At 36.2% G+C, this 21,314-nt stretch overlaps 1 protein-coding gene across 25 annotated transcripts in view; it reads left to right on the plus strand.

Annotated features, from left to right (window-relative positions):
* Positions 1-21,314, plus strand: part of LOC123563976 (sorbin and SH3 domain-containing protein 1-like) — a 426,437-nt gene that overhangs the window by 116,925 nt on the left and 288,198 nt on the right. For 20 of the 25 annotated variants that reach the window (XM_053536606.1, XM_053536607.1, XM_053536608.1 and 17 more), the window contains one exon: positions 517-1,887. The exons of the other annotated variants lie outside the window; for them this stretch is intronic. In XM_053536606.1, the coding sequence (XP_053392581.1) occupies positions 517-1,887 (1,371 nt within the window). The remainder of the gene's footprint in view (positions 1-516; positions 1,888-21,314) is intronic. 25 annotated transcript variants of the gene reach the window in all.

Below are 21,314 nucleotides of genomic sequence, written 5' to 3' on the forward strand. Positions count from 1 at the left end.
AGATTGAGGGTCTGTACATGTAATGAGTTGTAGCAGAATTTTCTTGAGTATCATTATTGGAATTTGAAACTTGAATGCTAGCACAATTTGTTTTGTTGTTGATGTGATAATTTTTTGTATATTTTACTGTTCTGGGTGTGTTTTGCATTGTCTCTTTGGTGTTTCTTTTTGGAAAGCTTGGAGGACTGTGGTTGCATCCTCTGCCTAACATTTCCTATCTATAATCAGGCCAAATTCATTGAGCAGTTCTGCCATATTTTTGTCTCATTTACTGTGTTGGATTTTCTGGTCATGGTTGTCTCAGATTGGATGAATTTTCAGATTTGCAGTTACAGCATGGTTTAGTTTGCAGCATTTTGCATGGTTTTCATGTTGTCTTAATTTTAAGTTTATGATTTGCATTTTTGTTTATAAACTGTTGTGGGTTGATTCTTTTGATAGACATGACCTGCATGGCTTTTCATGATTATTCTGTCACTCAAATGGTTGTATTAATTTTCTATTTCTTTTACACAGATGACTCTGAACTATACAGAAGCCAGCAGCAGACTTTTGGAGGAGTGTCTGCTGCAGCCAAAAATGTAAGTGCTGACAGTCATGCATGGTCATTGCCAATAAAGGTTGAGTCTCACAAAAATCAAGCAATTAATTCGCCACAGTCTCAAGGTTACAGCCTTGATTCACCAAGGTCACATGATTCTCGAAGGTCGCAGCCTCAAAACATATTCCCTCCACCCAGAGATTTCGCCTCAGGTCATAGTGACCTTCCAAGAGAAATTCCTGTTCTTTTTGATGGAATAAATGAAGGTCTTAGAAGTCTAAGGCAAGTCCCTGTTGAAGTTGATCAAGGTCAGAGTGCTGATTTAGCCAGGTCAGTTAATATTGAGAGGAGTCCAATACAGCGTGCACTTCTGCGTGAACAATTCACTTCAACAGATGGACAGCAGAGACAGCAGTCTCCTGGTCAGTTGTCTAGTTCTCCAAGGCGAGAAATACCCATTCAAATAAAAAGAGGACCTCTTACCTCACAAACATCTCTAGAAAGTGACTCTAAACCTGATTCACCGCGACAAATCCGGATTGAGCGGGATAAAAAGAAAGCTGATTTAGAAAAACGTAGAATAGATCTTGAAAGAGACATAAATAATGTAATATATGATGCAATAAGGCAAGTTCCAATATATGACAAACAAACAAAACAGGAAATAAAGCCTTCAGCATTTGGTAAGTACCCAGATATTGATCCACCCCCATATGGGGCACAACAGAGTGAATACATTATCCCAACAAAAGTGGAATCTCAGAGAGAAAAACGTGTGGAAGAAGCTATACAACATCAGCTGGAAGCAGATAAAAAGGACACCTTACAAAAGAAATGGGAAGAAATGCGCCAAGATGAAAGGTCCTATGCTACTCTGCCAGTTAAGAAAAAAACACCAAATGATCTATCAGCCAAACAAATACTCGAAAGTGAAGCAGGAAGCTATTCTACATTACCTTCATTTAGGCATAAAGTTAGAAGAAGTGGAAGTCCAAAACTGCAGCGCAACATAATTCATGATGATGATACCTGTTTTAGTGATATCGAAGGTGGGAGGGGTAAAGCTCAACCATCATGGAGACCTATGCATTCTCCTTTACAATCTAGGCATGTATGGAAACCTAATATGCATTCTGCCCAGGCACCAACTGCAGCCTGGGCACCAGCAGCTTCTCCTCATCAACAGAGGAGGGGTCCAGACATGTCTTGTGCTCCTTTGTCTAGGTCACTATCAGAAAGTCAAGGCCAGTCTCATCCTAAAGTTCAAGATGAGTTTGAAGCAAGACCACAGCAGGGAAGAGGCTTCATACCCATTCAGATTCACCATGAACAGAAACCAAGAAAAGGTATCATGCATGATCCTGCATGTTAACCTGATCCAACAACTTAGAAATCCTAATTACATAAGTAGAGAAAAATACAGAATACTTAACATGTCTGTAAAACATAATATTATACTTACTTGTTTAGCATGACTTTTGTCTTGTTGAAAACTTTTCATCACAGGATTAGATATATGGGAAGTTGATTTGTTATTTGTTTAATTGTACTTCTGAACTGGGACTGGTTTACATTACTGAGTTAGAAGCATGTTCGTGCACCCCCTACAGAAAAAGTTCAAAGCACTGAGTCCCATATATCTATCTGTCGCAACCCATATAATGAAACATTTAAAACAATAACGACTCGGAAGAGATTAAAATGTAAATTTAAGACCATATCCCTGTCTTGAATAATTATAAGATTTTATTCCTTTTTGTACCTAATTTTTCAAACGTGTCAAACATTTAAGGACACACTAAGTAGTGCATTGGCATTTTTGGGACATTTTTTGTTTCTGTTCAATATAACTTTATCATACTTTCCAATATAAGATATCAAAAATAAGAATTTCAAAGTTCAAGCATACATTACTTCTGTAATGGGCCGGTTAGTTGGTTCAAGTCACGACTAGGGATAATTTCACACTTATCACAACAAAAAAGCACACTACTAAATGTAATTATTTCATAACAGAAACGACAATGACTGATAAATTAAATGATTTAATAGAGCACAGACACGTCTTAAACAATGGTCAAGGATAACGTAATATAAATTACTGACATAACACTCCATGATTACTATATGTAACTGACAGACTATATTCAAAAACTACTACACTGTCAATACAACACAATTCAATTAGTAACCATAAGAATGTTATTCTAAATTCACAAATAGCTGTTACCCTATGACCTTATGTATGACAATGAGGAAAGCAATCATACTATTTATATTGCCAAATTAACGCTTTAAACTATTACATTGGAAAAAAAAAAATTTGCGAATTAATAAAACTATCATGTCAAATACAAAATTATAACCATAATGTATGAAACAAAATAAGCACAAATTAATAAGCACAGGAAACAAGGGTAAGCAAAATTAAAGCAACAAATAAAAAGGACAAGCATATTACACAAAAAAAAAGGATGAAACAGAATAAGCGCAAACATTAATAAAGGTAAGCAAAGTAAGGCATACAATTATATAATATAAACAAACAAAATGGAACTTAATTTATAAGGGTGGGTGGGAGCGGCAAATTTTTGATGTTGACTGTGACGTGTCATTCGAAACTGTGAAGAGGTTCAAAATTTGACCAAAAGAAGTTCGATAGTGTATGAATACAATGTTCACTAAACCATGACAGGATAAAAATAGGAAGTGAAAGTGAATATATAGGTGTCGCTGTAAATTCAATAATTAATAGATTTTATGGAACAAAATCTCCTAAATAAGAATAACTGAATGCACACGAGAAAGACTTGATTTGCAAGTTTCAAGATAAAAATAGATTAATAACACTTCAATGATCTACAGACGGGAAGGGTAGGTTTGACGGCCTATTACACTTTGGTGTAACTAAAATTATGTGGATGATTTTTCACCTGGTAAATATAACTGAATTTGACTGGCTGTCTTGGTCAAGAGGCCTATTTATTTTTAGCTCATCTGATTTTTGGGGAAAAAAATGAGTTATTGTCATCACTTGATTGGCGTTGGTGTCGGCGTCGGCGTTGCCTGGTTAAGTTTAATGTTTAGGTCAGCTTTTCTCCTAAACTATCAAAGCTATTGCTTTGAAACTTGGAACACTTGTTCACCATCATAAGCTGACCCTGTAAAGCAAGAAACATAACTCCATCCTGCTTTTTGCAAGATTTATGGCCCCTTTTGTACTTAGAAAATATCAGATTTCTTGGTTAAGTTTTATGTTTAGGTCAACTTTTCTCCTAAACTATCAAAGCTATTGCTTTGAAACTTGCAACACTTGTTCACCATCATAAGCTGACCCTGTACATCAAGAAACATAACTCCATCCTGCTTTCTTCAAGAATTATTGCCCCTTTTGGACTTAGAAAATCAGTTTTCTTGGTTAAGTTTTATGTTTAGGTCAGCTTTTCTCCTAAACTATCAAGTCTATTGCTTTAAAACTTGGAACACTTGTTCACCATCATAAGCTGACCCAGTACAGCAAGAAACATAACTCCATCTTGCTTTTTGCAAGATTTATGGCCCCTTTTGGACTTAGAAAATATCAGATTTCTTGGTTAAGTTTTATGTTTAGGTCAACTTTTTCTCTTAAACTATCAAAGCTATTGCTTTGAAACTTGCAACACTTGTTCACCATCATAAGCTGACCCTGTACAGCAAGAAACATAACTCCATCCTGTTTTTTGCAATAATTATTGCCCCTTTTGGACTTAGAAAATCAGTTTTCTTGGTTGAGTATTATGTTTAAGTCGGCTTTTTTCATAAACTATCAAGGAAAGCTATTGCTTTAAAACTTGCAACAGTTTTTCACCATCATTAGCGGATGCTGTACATCAAGAAACATAACTCTATCCTGCTTTTTGCAAGAATGATGGCCCTTTTTAGACTTAGAAAATCACTTAGAAAATCATGGGTAGGACAATATTTCTATTATACAAAAAAAATCAGATGAGTGTCAGCACCCGCAAGGCGGTGCCCTTGTTTAAATAAGTGTTAACAATGTTCAAACTGTTGACCTGTTAATACATGGAATTGAAGAATGAAGTAGTCTGATTCGTTGGCAGAAAAATAAAGTTCAGTCCTTGATGAAGGAGGAGCCTAAGGATAAAGCTCATAATACATTTTCCTCTTTTTCTCAAACAGTGAAGTGTTTGAAGTGATTCAATTTCTTTATTGATGAAGGAAATTGCATCTGTTTCTTTGATGAGTGTATCACAGTTTTATAATAAATTTTACCATTCTTGAATTATATCACTTAATTCAGTGAGGAAGGACTTTGAGACCCACAAATAATTGATTACTGATGAGTCAGTTAAATCTATTTGAAGATAACAATAGAGTTTTACATATTTGATTACCTTAACAGAATCTTGATGCATAAAACCTTATCAAAATACTGTACTTGTCATCAAGAACAATGATACTCTGGTGAGTGAACTAGGGCTACAAGAGCCCTCTTGTATATTTTTTGATAAGTCATGGTTACATTCATTTCCCTATTGTTAATTTATGGTTGTGTACAATGCCCTATTTACTTTTAAAGATTTGCTTTTCTATTTACTTCCAAAATTAAAACTTTTCTCACCAGAGTGGTCTGTTAAATAAATATGTTACACTTCCATTTAAATGATGCTGTATTGAAAGACATCACCTTTATTGGTTTTAAAAGATACATATATTATAGTATGATAGATTAACATTACAACTTTTTCAAATAAGCCTTTACACGGGGACATAAATCACTCTAGTTTGATTGTTACCTTGCAAATTGATGAACATTTTTTACCTTATTGTTACTCTGTTTTTTAGCTCAGTACATACATCGTATATATTTTGTTCATGCTGTGTCCAACTCGTCCTTGGTTCTTGCCCTAAAGTTACTTTGTAGATTTAGTGTCCAACTCACCCTTGGTTCTTTCCCTAATGTTAACTTGTAGATTTAGTGTTTAACTCGTCCCTGCTTCTTTCCCTACTGTTAACTTGAAAATTCAGTGTCCAACTCGTCCTTGGTTCTTGCCCAAATGTTTACTTGTAGATGCAGTGTCCAACTCGCCCTTGGTTCTTTCCTTAATGTTAACTTGTAGATTTAGTGTCCAACTCGCCCCGCCTTTTTCCCTACTGTTAACTTGAAAATTCAGTGTCCAACTCGTCCTTGGTTCTTGCCCTAATGTTAACTTGTAGATTCAGTGTCCAACTCGTCCTTGGTTCTTTCCCTAATGTTAACTTGTAGATTTAGTGTCCAACTCGTCCCTTGTTCTTTCCCTACTTTTAACTTGAAAATTCAGTGTCCAACTCATCCTTGGTTCTTGCCCTAATTAATCCCCCGCCACAAGTGGTAGGGGGTTATAGGAATGGTCTCCGTCCGTCCTTCTGTAACATTTTGTGTCCGCTCTGTATCTCCTAAACCCCTTGAATGATTTTCATGAAACTTGGGTCAAATGATCACCTCATCAAGACGATGTGCAGAACCCATGAGTCAGCCATGTCGGTTCAAGGTCAAGGTCACAACTCGAGGTCAAAGGTTTGAGCCTCCCATTTCGTGTCCGCTCTGTATCTCCTTAAGCCTTTGAAGGATAATCATGAAACTTGAATCAAATGATCACCTCATCAAGACGATGTGCAGAACCCATGAGTCAGCCATGTCGGCTCAAGGTCAAGGTCACAACTCAAGGTCAAAGGTTTGAGGCTACCATTTCGTGTCCGCTCTGTATCTCTTAAACCTCTTGAAGGGTAATTATGAAACTTGGATTAAATGATCACCTCATCAAGACGATGTGCAAAACTCATGTGTCAGCCATGTCGGCTCAAGGTCAAGGTCACAACTCAAGGTCAAAGGTTTGAGCCTTCCATTTTGTGTCCGCTGTGCATCTCCTAAACCCCTTGAAGGATTTTCATCAAACTTGGGTCAAATGATCACCTCATCAAGATGATATGCAGAATTGATAAGTCAGCCGTGCCAGCTCAAGGTCAAATTCACAACTTAGAGTCAAAGGTTTGAGCCTTCCATTTTATGTTCATTCTGTATCTCCTAAACCCCTTGAAGGATTTACATTGAACTTGGGTCAAATGATCACCTCATCAAGAACTCATGAGTCAGCCATGTCAACTCAAGGTCAAGGTCACAACTCAAGGTCAAAGGTTTGAGCTCTGTATCTCCTAAACCCCTTTTAGGATTTTCATGAAACTTGGGTCAAATGATCACCTCATCTAGACGATGTGCAGAATTCATGGGTCAACCATGTCAGTTCAAGGTCAAGGTCACAGCTCAAGGTCAAAGGTTTACCCTTTCACTATCCGTACCAGTGGCGGGGGATTTAGCTGTCTTTCAGACTGCCTTGTTTTAACTTGTAAATGGACAGTGTCCAACTCGTCCTTGGTTCTTGCTCTAATGTTAATTTGGAGATTCAGTGTCCAGACCTACCCCTGGTTCTTTCCCTAATCTTAACTTGTAGATTCAGTGTCCAACTCGTCCCTGGTTCTTTCCCTAACTGTTAACTTGAAAATTCAGTGTCCAACTTGTCCTTGGTTCTTGCCCAATGTTAATTTATAGATTCAGTGTCCAATCCTACCCCTGTTTCTTTCCCTAATCTTAACTTGTAGATTCAGTATCCAACTCATCCCTGGTTCTTTCTCTTCTGTTAACTTGAAAATTCAGTGTCCAACTCGTCCTTGGTTCTTGCCCAATGTTAATTTATAGATTCAGTGTCCAATCCGTCCCTGGTTCTTTCCCTAATCTTAACTTGTAGATTCAGTATCCAACTCATCCCTGGTTCTTTCTCTTCTGTTAACTTGAAAATTCAGTGTCCAACTCGTCCTTGGTTCTTGCCCAATGTTAATTTGTAGATTCAATGTCCAACTTGCTCTTGGTTCATTCCCTAATGTTAACTTGTAGATTCAGTGTCCAACTCGTCCCTGGTTCTTTCCCTACTGTCATCTTGAAAATTCAGTGTCCAACTCGTCCTTGGTTCTTGCCCTAATGTTAATTTATAGATTCAGTGTCCAACCTGTCCCTAGTTCTTTTCCTAATCTTTAGTTGTAAATTCAGTGTCCAAATCATCCTTGGTTCTTTCCCTAATGTTATATTGTAGATTCAGAGTCCAACTCATCCCTTGTTCTTTCCCGAATGTTGGCTTGTAGATTCAGTGTCCAACCTGTCCCTAGTTCTTTTCCTAATCTTTAGTTGTAAATTCAATGTCCAAATCATCCTTGGTTCTTTCCCTAATGTTATATTGTAGATTCAGAGTCCAACTCATCCCTTGTTCTTTCCCTGATGTTGGCTTGTAGATTCAGTGTCCAGCCTGTTCCTTGTTTTTTCCCTAATGTGACTTTGTAGATTTAGTGTCCAACCTACCCCTGGTTCTTTCCCTTATGTTAACTTGTAGATTCAGTGTCCAGCTTGTCCCTGGTTCTTTCCCTTATAAAAACTTATAGATTCAGCATCCAACTCATCACTGGTTCTTTCCCTAATAATAACTTAAAGATTCAGTGCCCAACTCATCCCTGTTTTTAGCTCACCTGAGCACTGCTCAGGTGAGTTTTTCTGATCGCTCTAAGTCCGTCGTCCGTCGTCTGTCGTCTGTCTGTCAACATTTAGCTTGTGTATGCGATAGAGGCTGTATTTTTCAACTGATCTTCTTGAAACTTGGTCAGAATGATTGCCTTGATGAAATCTAGGCCGAGTTCGAAAATGGGTCATCTGGGGTCAAAAACTAGGTCACTAGGTCAAATCAAAGAAAAACCTTGTGTATGCGATAGAGGCTGTATTTTTCAATTGATCTTCATGAATATTGGTCAGAATGATAACCTTGATGAAATCTAGGCTGAGTTCGAAAATGGGTCATCTGGGGTCAAAAACTAGGTCACTAGGTCAAATCAAAGAAAACCCTTGTGTATGCGATAGAGGCTGTATTTTTCAATTGATCTTCATGAATATTGGTCAGAATGATAACCTTGATGAAATCTAGGCTGAGTTCGAAAATGGGTCATCTGGGGTCAAAAACTAGGTCACTAGGTCAAATCAAAGAAAACCCTTGTGTATGCGATAGAGGCTGTATTTTTCAACTGATCTTCATGAATATTAGTCAGAGTGATTATCTTGATGAAATCTAGGCTGAGTTCGAAAAGGGGTCAACTGGGGTCAGAAACTAGGTCACTAGGTCAAATCAAGGAAAAACCTTGTGTATGCGATAGAGACTGTATTTTTCAATTAATCTTCATGAAACTTGGTCAGAATGATTACCTTGAAGAAATCTAGGCCAAGTTCGAAAATGAGTCAACTGGGGTCAAAAACTAGGTCACTAGGTCAAATCAAAGAAAAACCTTGTGTATGCGATAGAGGCTGTATTTTTCAGTTGATCTTCATGAATATTGGTCAGAATGATTACCTTGATGAAATCTAGGCCGAGTTCGAAAAGGGGTCATCTGGGGTCAAAAACTAGGTCACTAGGTCAAATCAAAGAAAAACCTTGTGTATGCGATAGAGGCTGTATTTTTCAACTGATCTTCATGAATATTGGTCAGAATGATTACCTTGATGAATTCTAGGCCGAGTTCGAAAAAGGGTCAACTGGGGTCAGAAACTAGGTCACTAGGTCAAATCAAGGAAAAACCTTGTGTATGCGATAGATGCTGTATTTTTCAATTAATCTTCATAAATTTTGGTCAGGATGATTGCCTTGATGAAATCTAGGTCAATTTCGAATATGGGTCATCTGGGGTCAAAAAGTAAGTCACTAGGTCAAATCAAAGGAAAAGGTTGTATAAGCCATAGAGGCTGTATTTTTCAATAGATCTTCCTGAAATTAAGTCAAAATGATAACTTTAATGAATTCTAGGCCGAGTTCGAAAATGGGTCATCTGGGGTCAAAAACTAGGTCACTAGGTCAAATCAAGGAAAAAACTTGTGTATGCGATAGAGGCTGTATTTTTCAATTGATCTTCATGAATATTGGTCAGAATGATTGCTTTGATGAAATCTAGGCCGAGTTCGAAAATGGGTCATCTGGGGTCAAAAACTAGGTCATATCTAAGAAAATACTTGTTTAAACTCAAGAGACCACATTTTTAGTCCAATCTTAATGAAAATTGACCAAAATATTTGTTTTCATGAAATCAGTAGGTTAAACATGTTTACACTGTTATAGTGTGTTTCTCAGGTGAGCGACCTAGGGCCATCTTGGCCCTCTTGTTTTCACTTTTGTTAACTTATAGGTTCAGATGACTTCCTTGTTTGAAAGTTGCTTAGTTTTCAAAACAAAATCTTATAATTCTTCTCCAAAAATAGATGATATATCGTTGGCTTGTGATGTACAAGATTTATTGAAACCCTGTAGTTTGGGGTAACCACAGGGGAGAGTTACAGAAGGGAGGGGACAATTGCAGCAAGATGGCTATACAGTTACCATCCTTTTTTGTCTCGCCCACTTTTAGTGGAAGCGAGACTAAGCGATTCAAATTCTGGATACAGCGACGGCTTCAGCAATTGTGAATAGCTAAAAAACTGTTACATATATTTCTTTTAAACTGTGTAGGATGTTTTAGAAACTAATTTTACACCCCATGGTGAGTCCTGGCCCCCTAGTGACCTTGACCTTGAAGAAATTAGCATTTTTAGCTCATCTAATTTTTTGTGATCGCCCTGTGTCCGTCGTCCGTCATCCGTCCGTCCGTCAACAATTTGACTGTTAACACTAGAGGTCACATTTTTGGCCCAATCTTAATGAAACTTGGTCAGAATGTTACCCTAAATAAAATCTTGGACGAGTTTGATATTGGGTCATCTGGGGTCAAAAACTAGGTCACCAGGTCAAATCAAAGGAAAAGCTTGTTAACACTCTAGAGGTCACAATTTTGGCCCAATCTTAATGAAACTTGGTCAAAATGTTACCCTCAAGAAAATCTTGGACGAATTTGATATCAGGTAATCTGGAATCAAAAACTAGGTCACCAGGTCAAATCAAAGGAAAAGCTTGTTAACACTCTAGAGGTCACATTTTTGGCCCAATCTTATTGAAACTTGGTCAGAATGTTAGCCGTAATAAAATCTTAGACGAATTCGATATTGTGTCATCTGGGGTCAAAATCTAGGTCACCAGGTCAAATCAAAGGTAAAGCTTGTTAACATTCTAGAGGTCACAGTTTTGGCCCAATCTTAATGGAACTTGATCAGAGTGTTATCCTCAATAAAGTCTTTGACGAGTTCGATATTGGGTCATCTGGGGTCAAAAACTAGGTCACCAGGTCAAATCAAAGGAAAAGCTTGTTAACACTGTAGAGGCCGCATTTATGACTGTACCTTCATGAAACTTGGTCAGATTGTTAATCTTGATGATCTCAAGGTCCAGTTTGAATCTGGATCATGTAGGATCAAAAACTAGGTCACCCGGTCAAATCAAAGGAAAAGCTAGTTTACACTGTAGAGGCCACATTTATGATCAAATCTTAATGAAACTTGGTCAAAATGTTAATCTTGATGATCTATAGCTCAAGTTCAAATCTGGGTTAGGTGGGATCAAAAACTAGGTCACCAGGTCAGATCAAAGGAAAAGCTTGTTAACACTCTAGAGGCCATATTTATGACTATATCTTCATGAAACTTAGTCAGAATGTTAAACTTGATGATCTTTAGGATAAGTTTGAATCTGGGTCATGTCGGGTCAAAAACTAGGTCACCAGGTCAAATCAAAGGAAAAGCTAGTTAACACTTAAGAGGCCACATTGATGACCATAATCTTTATGAAACTTGGTCAGAATGTTAATCTTGATGATCTTTAGGTCAAGTTTAAATCTGGGTCAGGTGGGGTCAAAAACTAGATCACTAGGTCAAATCAAAGGAAAAGTTGTTAACATTCTAGAGGCCACATTTATGACTGTATCTTCATGAAACTTTGTCAGAATGTTAAACTTGATGATCGTTAGGTCAAGTTCGAAGCTGGGTCATGTCGGGTCAAAACCTAGGTCAAGGGGTCAAATCAAAGGAATAGCTAGTTAACACTTTAGAGGCCACATTTATGACCATATCTTAATGAAACTTGTTCAGAATGTTAATCTTGATGATCTTTAGGACAATAGGTCAGGTGAGCGATACAGGGCCTTCATGGCGCAATTGTTTGGAAAAAAAAGATGAGTTACTGTCATCACTTGGTCGGCGTTGGCGTTGCCTGGTTAAGTTTTAAGTTTAGGTCAGCTTTTCTCCTAAACTATCAAAGCTATTGCTTTAAAACTTGCAACACTTGTTCACCATCAATAGCTGACTTTGTACAGCAAGAAACATAACTGCATCCTGCTTTTTGCAAGAATTATGGCCACTTTTGGACTTAGAAAATATTATATTTCTTGTTTAAGTTTTATGTTTAGGCAAACTTTTCTCCTTAACAATCAAAGCTATTGCTTTAAAACTTGGAGCAGTTATTCGCCATTAAAAGTTGACTCTGCACAGCAAGTACTGTAACTCTACATTGCTTTTTGCAAGAATTATGGCCCCTTTTGGACTTAGAAAATCATGGGTTGGACAATATTTCTATTATACAGAGACAAAAAAATCAGATGAGCGTCTGCACCCGCAAGGCGGTGTGCCCTTGTTTAGATTTTTTTGATGGCTTTGAAAATTCACAAAAATAACAATTTCTCAAAAACCGTTACATATATTGCTTTGAAATGTTGTAGGATAGTTCAAAAACACATTTTACACCCCCATGGAGAGTCCTGGCCCCGTAGTGACCTTGACCTTCAAGAAATTAGTATTTTTAGATTTTTTTTTGACAGCTTTGAAAATTCCCAAAAATGACAATTTCTCAAAATCTGTTACATATATTGCTTTGAAACCTTGAAGGATGGTTCAGAAACTCATTTTACACCCCTATGGTGAATCCTGGCCCCCTAGTGACCTTGGCCTTGAAGAAATTAGTATTCTTTAGATTTTTTATGCTCCCCGAAGGGCAAGCATATTGTTGCCACTTCGTCCGTCAGTCCATCTGTCGCACTTTTTTCCAGACTATAACTTGAAAAGTATTAATGGCATTTGATTGAAACTTCACATAATCATAGAGGCCATTGAGACAAAATGCAGTGTCAAAGAATCATAACTCTGCTTTACCTAGTTTTTGAATTATCTTCTTTTATTATACAAAATAAGGCTTGTCCAGAGCATTACTTGAAAAGAATTAATGGCATTTCATTGAAACTTCACAAAATGATAAAGGTCTTTTTTTCTTCTTTTTTTTTTTTGGTTTCTAATACGTTATTCCTCATATTGGGACAAGCACATGCATCGAGGAGCATCATTCGGTTATACTGATCCTTTGTTGATGCCTTTGCGAATTCACAAAAATGACAATTTTTCAAAAAATTGTTACAGATATAGCTTTGAAACTTTGGAAGGTTTTAAAACTTACTTTGCACCTATTTCATGAGTCAAAGCTCCTGTGGGTGAGACACTTTTCAGGCAGTGGCCTTATTACAGTTTCTGTGTTGTTGTTTTTTCAGTTTCAATGCTTTTTTTTTAAAAATCAGTTAGTTTTGGAAGAAAAGATAATCAAGTAATTGCAGACATGCAGTCTTTTTCTTTCACATAATGCCATATGAAAGGTTATTTTCTGATCGCCCATAACATTTCCTCAGCAGTTTGCCTTTTTTAAGAGATTTTACAACAGCATTCTGATATTAAGATAATTATGCTTTATATGGCATATTGCAATAAAACTTTCATTTATAAGATTAACTTGCCAGCAGTCTGAATGTTTCTTCTTTAATCAAGCTGGAGATTCTATAGGCAATTAAATGGAAGCCTGGCTCCCTGGCTGCATGCATAGATTTTTTTCATAAATACTGCAAACATTTTATTAGTTAATTTTAAGTCTCTAAAATAGCATATTTTTATGTAATGGCTAAACTTATGTCCAGAGCCAAGGGCAATAGAAATTGTCAATATAGAAACAACCTAATGGAGTTACTTCCCCTGTTAATGAGAAATATAGCAGAATAAACATAGGAAGATGCATCTTCATGAAATAATTGCAGACTTGGTTTGATAGTGTCTGTCCATAAAGCCCTCTAGCAGTAAGAAAACAGAGAAGCTTGTATGCCATTCTAATACCTGTATAGTTAACTGTTAATTTAAAGCATATTATGGTGCTAACAGTGGTTGTCAGTGTGAATAAGATTATTTGAAATTAAAATTATTTTATCCAATCTAAGGTTTTTTTCTTCATTTTAAGACATGCAGATTTTTTTAAATTGAAAATATTTCAGAATTTGATACTACTGGCTAGCGACCACCAAATCTGGACAACCACCAAACCGGACAGTCCCTCTAAATGCTTTATTTCGGTCTTTAATCTTGCTCATCTGTTTATGATCAAATAGAAGCTTGATTTTCAACAACACAGCGAGGTTACAACAGTTAAATTCAAGTATTTTACAATAAATGCCTCATTTGATTTCGTCTGCACTCACGAAGCATGTTTACATGTCGGGGGAAGTCGGAAGTGGTGTGATGCACATGCGCAGTATTTCCGTGAGGTCCCGCCATAAATCTAAAGACCCCATGCAAATTTGAGGTAAGCAGACGAGACGTTTAGTAAACAGTAAAACCGGGGAAATACAGCTTTGATAATTTAGTGCATGATTTTAATACACCCTTAAACACATTTTCATATCAAAATATCCACTTCGAAAAGTGAAATTTTAGAAGATTCAGTCGGGAGAGATACGATCAAATCTTCAATTCAAGAGAGGTAATTCGTACAATTCTATGACTCAGACACTGTACGGCTACTTTCCCTTGGTTGAAAATAAAGATTAAATCAATGTTGAACGTAAATTGAAAATCAATAAAATGACACTTCACTGTCCAGAAACATGGTACTGTTAAACCTTAAAACAACGTGATTCGGTGGCCCTTCGTTCGGGCCTCGAAAAAGTACTTGACCTAATTTTAGAAGTAAACAAATAAGCTCTTTAGTTGGGAGGAGAACCTAGCTTTGTTCACTTGAAATTTCAACCGTTAGATATATCTATTTCCCGAGTTATCGTGAAAAATATTACAAAAGTGTCCAGCTGTAGGACGCAAGCCAGTATTACTTACACTGGCCTACAGAAGATTTTTATAACTGGTTTATATACTTTCCGCACCTGTAACGTAATAAAACGTGTCTGATGGCCCTTTCACGCTTCCGTAGAATCAACATTTATTACACGAAATTCATTTTGAAATTTTTTCTGAAATGTCTAGGTCTGCACCTCTCTAATACGGAAATATCTTACATCCAAGGAATATACTGACACTCAGACAACATCAAAAAGGACCTTATGAATGATTTGACGAAGTTCCAAATATCTCCATATACCTTTGCTCTGTTAAGAACCCCTGTGTTATTTGTGTTTATTCTGAGTTCAAATATTTTTTGGGAGATGAAAAACTGACATGTTTTGCTAAAGCCCAGGTATTTCCAAATCGTTAGAAAATGCTGAAAATTGACTCCCCATTAGCAAAAAAAAAAAAAGTCCACGTGCATACATTTAGATGGGGTAACCCCTGCATGTGACCCCTGACTATCTACCAATGCAAATGTGACTTTCGTTTTCAAGTTTAGCCTGTCTACTTTCATTTTCTTTACTTCCGGAAATAGCTGACGGTCGAGTGACATCATTTTCTGTGTTGTCAAAAACATACCTATGCCTGGCAAGATTGCATGAAAATGTGCCCGGTGTCCTAAGGATATAAGCTTTAATTGCAATTTTTTGTTGAGTGATGTCTCTGTCACTCTGGGTCAAATTCAGTTCATTTTATAAAATCTTAATGAAGTTGTTGTAATTCAGTATTATACAGCTATAGCACAGACAGATTTTATTAGCCTTGGTCAGTTTCAAGCAGCCATCTGTCACTGTTGTCCCAGCAATGCATTAATGAAGCTCAGCTTTCTGGGCAAGTCACCAAGTCATTTGTATAATGTATTTGGATCAATACTCCCAGTAAGTTCTAATTTAGCAGTTTACAGTGTGTGGTGACAATATTATTGTCAGTACCTATTTCAATTGTCTATACCTTATTTTAGGCAGCTGTCACTTTATGGTCATTGCATGAGATATTTTCACAAATAATTGTACTTTGTTTGACCAACTGTCAGGTTCTCTGTTTCAATTATTTCTGTGATTCTTCAAATTTTTAATAAAGCAGAAATTATAGCATTATACGAGTTGAAAAGACCAGAGATTGCCTTATTGTAGCAGGAGAGTTAATTATTCATGGATTTAGTTGTTTTTGACTATTGGGGTTATTGAGGCTATTGGATTATGACAGACTATTGGGGAATTATGACTACTGTATACCGACACAGTGATCAGTGTGTGTAGCTACATCGTGCAATATTGCAATATATTTGAAGAACCTAGAAAATATAGACTACTTATTACAAAACAAATTGAAACTCAACCCAGTTTTGTGAAGTTCGGTTTGAAAAAAGGAAATAAGCTTGTTTAATGTTTTAAATGGTTGCATGAAGGAATTGGATTTTTGTAATGGAATTTTGAGTGAGGAGGACAAGAAGTATTTACTGTCTGCTGTGTTTTACCATTTCAGTCTAACATTTGTGTAATGAGTACAGAAAAATGTGATTGGGTATGAATGAATGCAAAAGCAGTTAGTGGTAATTACAAATTGTTGGATAATTAAGCTGCTATAATGCTTTCAGAACTCAACTGTTAAATGATTTTTTGTGTACTGAAAATAAAGGAATGAAAAGGGTAATTATGCAGTTTCTAAAAGTAAAGACATAATTATTGATCATTCAGTCAAGGAATTTCATTATCAGGGGAAATCCGCAGGTTAGCATTTTCAAGATTCCTTGAGATAATATGAAGTTATAAATGTTACTTAGACACTCTCCTTGTAAGCCATCTGTCTGATCATATCAGCCTAAGGCATTATTGAAAACATCATTTCATTGATGTCTATAAATATTAAAATTTCATTGAAATTCTGATTTTATACGTTGTCTAGGCTTTGAAATTCTTGTCTATTTTTGGGTCGGTCACTCATTGATTTCCCCGTATGCTATGGTAGTGGTCTACGGCCGCATTTTATCGATATTTACACTGAGTGCTATTTCTACTGTATCACCATTTGTATATTTCCGTTTCCGTTTAAAAAACACGGTGAATAATAACTTGCAATTTTTTGCTGTTTGCGAGTGTTTCCAGTGAATTAAAATGAGTAAGAAAAATAAACGTGTTTACTCAAGTAAGTGGGAGACAAAGGACGAATATAAACAGTGGCTGAAGCCCTATAAAGCAGACCGAACGAAGTGTATTTGTACGTCGTGTGACAAAATTCTTGATGTATCATCAGTGGGAATGCGCTAAAAAGTCACAAGAAAAGCATTAAATATTAAACATCAGCAAAATAGTGAATCACATCAATCTAACTATCCAATTACGTCATTTTCAAAGGTGTGACAAGTGATGGTTGTTTTATTTTTGCATTACATGATGAACACAATAAAACTCGTTAAAGTTGTTCAGATTAGGTCATGGTTTTGAAAAAAAATAGTCCTTGAAAAATTGTAAAAAGTCCTTGAAAAGTACTAGAATTTTGTCTCTGATATTCTGTATGAACCATGTTATATTATCTGTCTGATCTACAGGCATTATTGAAAAACATTTCATTGTCTCTAGCATTCTCTGTCTGATCTACAGGCATTATTGAAAAACATTTCATTGTCTCTAGCATTCTGATATTATATTATCTGTCTGATCTACAGGCATTATTGAAAAACATTTCATTGTCTTTAGCATTCTGATATTTATTTTATATCTGTCTGATCTACAGGCATTATTGAAAAACATTTCATTGTCTCTAGCATTCTCTGTCTGATCTACAGGCATTATTGAAAAACATTATTGTCTTAGCATTTTCTGTCTGATCACAGGCATTATTGAAAAAATTTCATTGTCTCTAGCTTTCTCTGTCTGATCTACAGGCATTATTGAAAACATTTCATTGTCTCTAGCATTCTCTGTCTGATTTACAGGCATTATTGAAAAACATTTCATTGTCTCTAGCATTCTCTGTCTGATTTACAGGCATTATTGAAAAACATTTCATTGTCTCTAGCATTCTCTGTCTGATCTACAGGCATTATTGAAAAACATTTCATTGTCTTCAGCATTCTGATATTTATTTTATATCTGTCTAATCTACAGGCATTATTGAAAAACATTTCATTGTCTTCAGCATTCTGATATTTATTTTATATCTGTCTAATCTACAGGCATTATTGAAAAACATTTCATTGTCTCTAGCATTCTGATATCATATTATCTGTCTGATCTACAGGCATTATTGAAAAACATTTCATTGTCTCTAGCATTCTGATATTATATTATCTGTCTGATCTACAGGCATTATTGAAAAACATTTCATTGTCTCTAGCATTCTGATATTATATTATCTGTCTGATCTACAGGCATTATTGAAAAACATTTCATTGTCTTTAGCATTCTGATATTTATTTTATATCTGTCTAATCTACAGGCATTATTGAAAAACATTTCATTGTCTCTAGCATTCTGATATCATATTATCTGTCTGATCTACAGGCATTATTGAAAAACATTTCATTGTCTTTAGCATTCTGATGTTTACTTTATATCTTACTCATCAACCAGAATTTACCTAAGTATAGATTTTTTGGGTAACCTTAATAGAAGCTTACCACAGCTGTATCTACCAGTGAATAAAGTGCTGATATGTAGCCATTTTGCTTTATGAGAGCCTTTCTTGGAGATCTTGGCTTTTTTTATGTGTTATTTGCACAATTGGCTGTAAATAAATATATGAATTTGATGCCACAAGTGTCTATGCTATCATTAGATTAGATGGATTTTCAGAATTGAGGTTTCTTTGTTGATTTTTGTGCCAAGATTATATCACAAATCTTCTATTTTAGTGTTTTATTCCTTGTGTGATTTTCAGTATTGGAGAGAATCCAAGATTCTGATTTCTTCTTCAGCATTTTTTCCCCCTCTTACTACTTTCATATATCAGTCCATATTGTTTCAACACACCCACCCCTTCTACCCCTTCTCCCATTAAACCCCTCAACTTCACATATTTTTAGCTCACCAGAGAATGAAGAGATATGCATGGTCTGTCATCCGATGTGTGGTCAGAATATCTCTTAAACCATTGCCAATTTCAACCAAACTTCACAGAAATGTTCCTTCAAATCTAGGTCATCCATGCCGAATTCTGGTTGCTATGGCAACCGAAATGAAAAATGTTCCTTGGATGCCCTATACCAAATTCCTTCAAGCCATGTTCATTTGTTAAAAAACATGGCTGCTAGTTTTCCCTGTATAACTATAAATCTTCTCATGAAGCTGCTGGCTATATTTGAAAATGATTTCACAATAATTTTCCTTTACTTAATTACTTCAAGTCATTTTGTTGTGTTAAACATGACCACCATGGGGCAGGGCTAATACTTAAAAAATCTCCACTTAAACTGCTGGCCATCATTGTTCCTTGTTCCAAAATTTTACTAATCCAGCTGTGAATGTCAGGCTTGTTCCTTTTTCAGTATTTCTTTTTTATGTATCAGATGGGTACACTAATGGTTAACTAAAAAGTCCAATTTAATTGAAAACTTCAAAGAACTGAATAATGTCACACCCTTATTTAAGTAAAAAAAACAAGTCTGTTAAAGTAATATTCATGGTTTGATGTGCATGTTGTGCACATATCTGTGAAATAGGCACAGGCACCAGACCAGAAACAAAATGCCACTGTACCCTAGATGAAATACAAGAGCAAACACACGTAACTCACCTAAAATGTGCAGTTATGCAAATGGGTTCTGTGCATTTTGAACAATTGGTAATTTATCTTCCATCATGCACCAGTCACTTCTTATTACTGAGACACTGGATAATTTATGTTTTTGTTAATTTATATAGAAAAACTTTGATAACCTTCCCTATTAACTGGACCAGACAGCATGGTATTGTATACATGTAGGTGAAACATAAACAAACAAAAACAGAATGTGCAGTATTCATAGTTATCGGCACATTTTATACAGTCCCACAAGGCATAGTATGTTTTTGACTACACAGAAAATGATGTCAGATGACCTTCAGCTTTTCCCAAAGCAAAGAAAATGCTTAACTTTATTTGTATTGGTCTATATTCACAGTTCATGCACATGGGACACCCCATCTAAAAGTATGTGCATGGATGTTTTAGCTCACCTGAGCACAAAGTGCTCATGGTGAGCTATTGTGATCATGCTGTGTCAGTCATCCGTTGTGTGTGCATTCGTCTGGTCTTCCGTCCGTCATCAACAATTTCAACGACATCTCCAAAATGGCAGAATGGATTTTTATGAAACTTGGCCTGGATGTTCCTTTGGTGGTCCTCTACCAATGTTGTTAAAACAGTTTTGCATGGTTGCACATAGGGGCTGCCAGAGCTAAAAATAGAATCTTCAAACAACATCTAAACTGCTGGTACATACGCACATTCATTCCCAAAATTTGTGTAACGCTACACCTGACACTTCTAGACCAATTTTAGTGCAACATTCATAATTTTTACGTGAGATTCCTGTGATATCGCATCCTTGGCAGGACCCTGCCACAACCTAGCAAGCTCATATGGTGTTTTTTTTTAATTTTGGTTCAAAAGGCCCTTTTGATGTTGTGTAAAAGTGTGCAGATGTCAGATATTTCTGTATCTGAGAGCTGCAGACTTAGATATTTCAGAAATATTTTCAAAATGACTTGCACTTCATAAATGTTGATCCTACAGGAGTGTGAAAGGGCCATCAGACGCTAATACGTTTTCTTAGATTACAGGTTCTGAAAGGATAATAGAATTAGAGTGGGTTCGGGGTTATTCGGCCGTTTAAGCAATGCAATACCATATAACACAAATTATAGTTTCGATTTCGTATGCTGGTGAGTCTAAATATAGATTAGACTCTCCCACACATTTTCAGGGGTTAATTGTGGTAAAACATTGTAGGAATTGATAACCAGTCAAGGTTATTACTGTCAAGTCTGGTCGGCCCATGTCGGCCGTTTTCGATGCTACTAGGCCACAATGTCGGGTTTCACCGGCCGTGTCAAAGTTTTTAAAAAAACAAAGCTGTTTTGATAAAAACATGTAATAATTCTTTAAAGAATAAAATTAAGCATTTAAAATTCATTTGAAGCAAACCTACGTTGTAAATTCGGAAGAACAAACATGTAGTACATGTCAGATGCCGTAAATCCTTTAATGTATCGATTTCAAAATTTAAGAATGTAGACAAAGTAACATCTGAAAGAACGTAGTTTTACATAGCCTAAATCTTATCAACAAAAGTCATAGATCTACTCAAACACAAATGCTGCTACTTGTTCCTCATTCAATTCCAAATACGCAACACATACCCGGTAAATAACACCGTTTACTACCTTAATGCCGACTCATATCTAAAAAGACAAAAAATAATGAAATATTATTTTATAGAATTAGAGGTGTCCCCAAGACAAATGCGATAGGCCCACATCGCTTCAAAACGTAATTATTGTCTCCCCCCCTTTGGGGGAGACATATTGTTTTTGCCCTGTCCGTCCGTACGTCACACTTTATTTTCTGAGCAATAACTGGAGAACCATTTGACCTAGAACCTTCAAACTTCATAGATTGGTAGGGCTTATGGAGGAGACGACCCCTATTGTTTTTGGGGTCACT

The sequence above is a fragment of the Mercenaria mercenaria genome, chromosome 2 (assembly GCF_021730395.1).
Source record: "Mercenaria mercenaria strain notata chromosome 2, MADL_Memer_1, whole genome shotgun sequence".
NCBI classification, from domain to species: domain Eukaryota; kingdom Metazoa; phylum Mollusca; class Bivalvia; order Venerida; family Veneridae; genus Mercenaria; species Mercenaria mercenaria.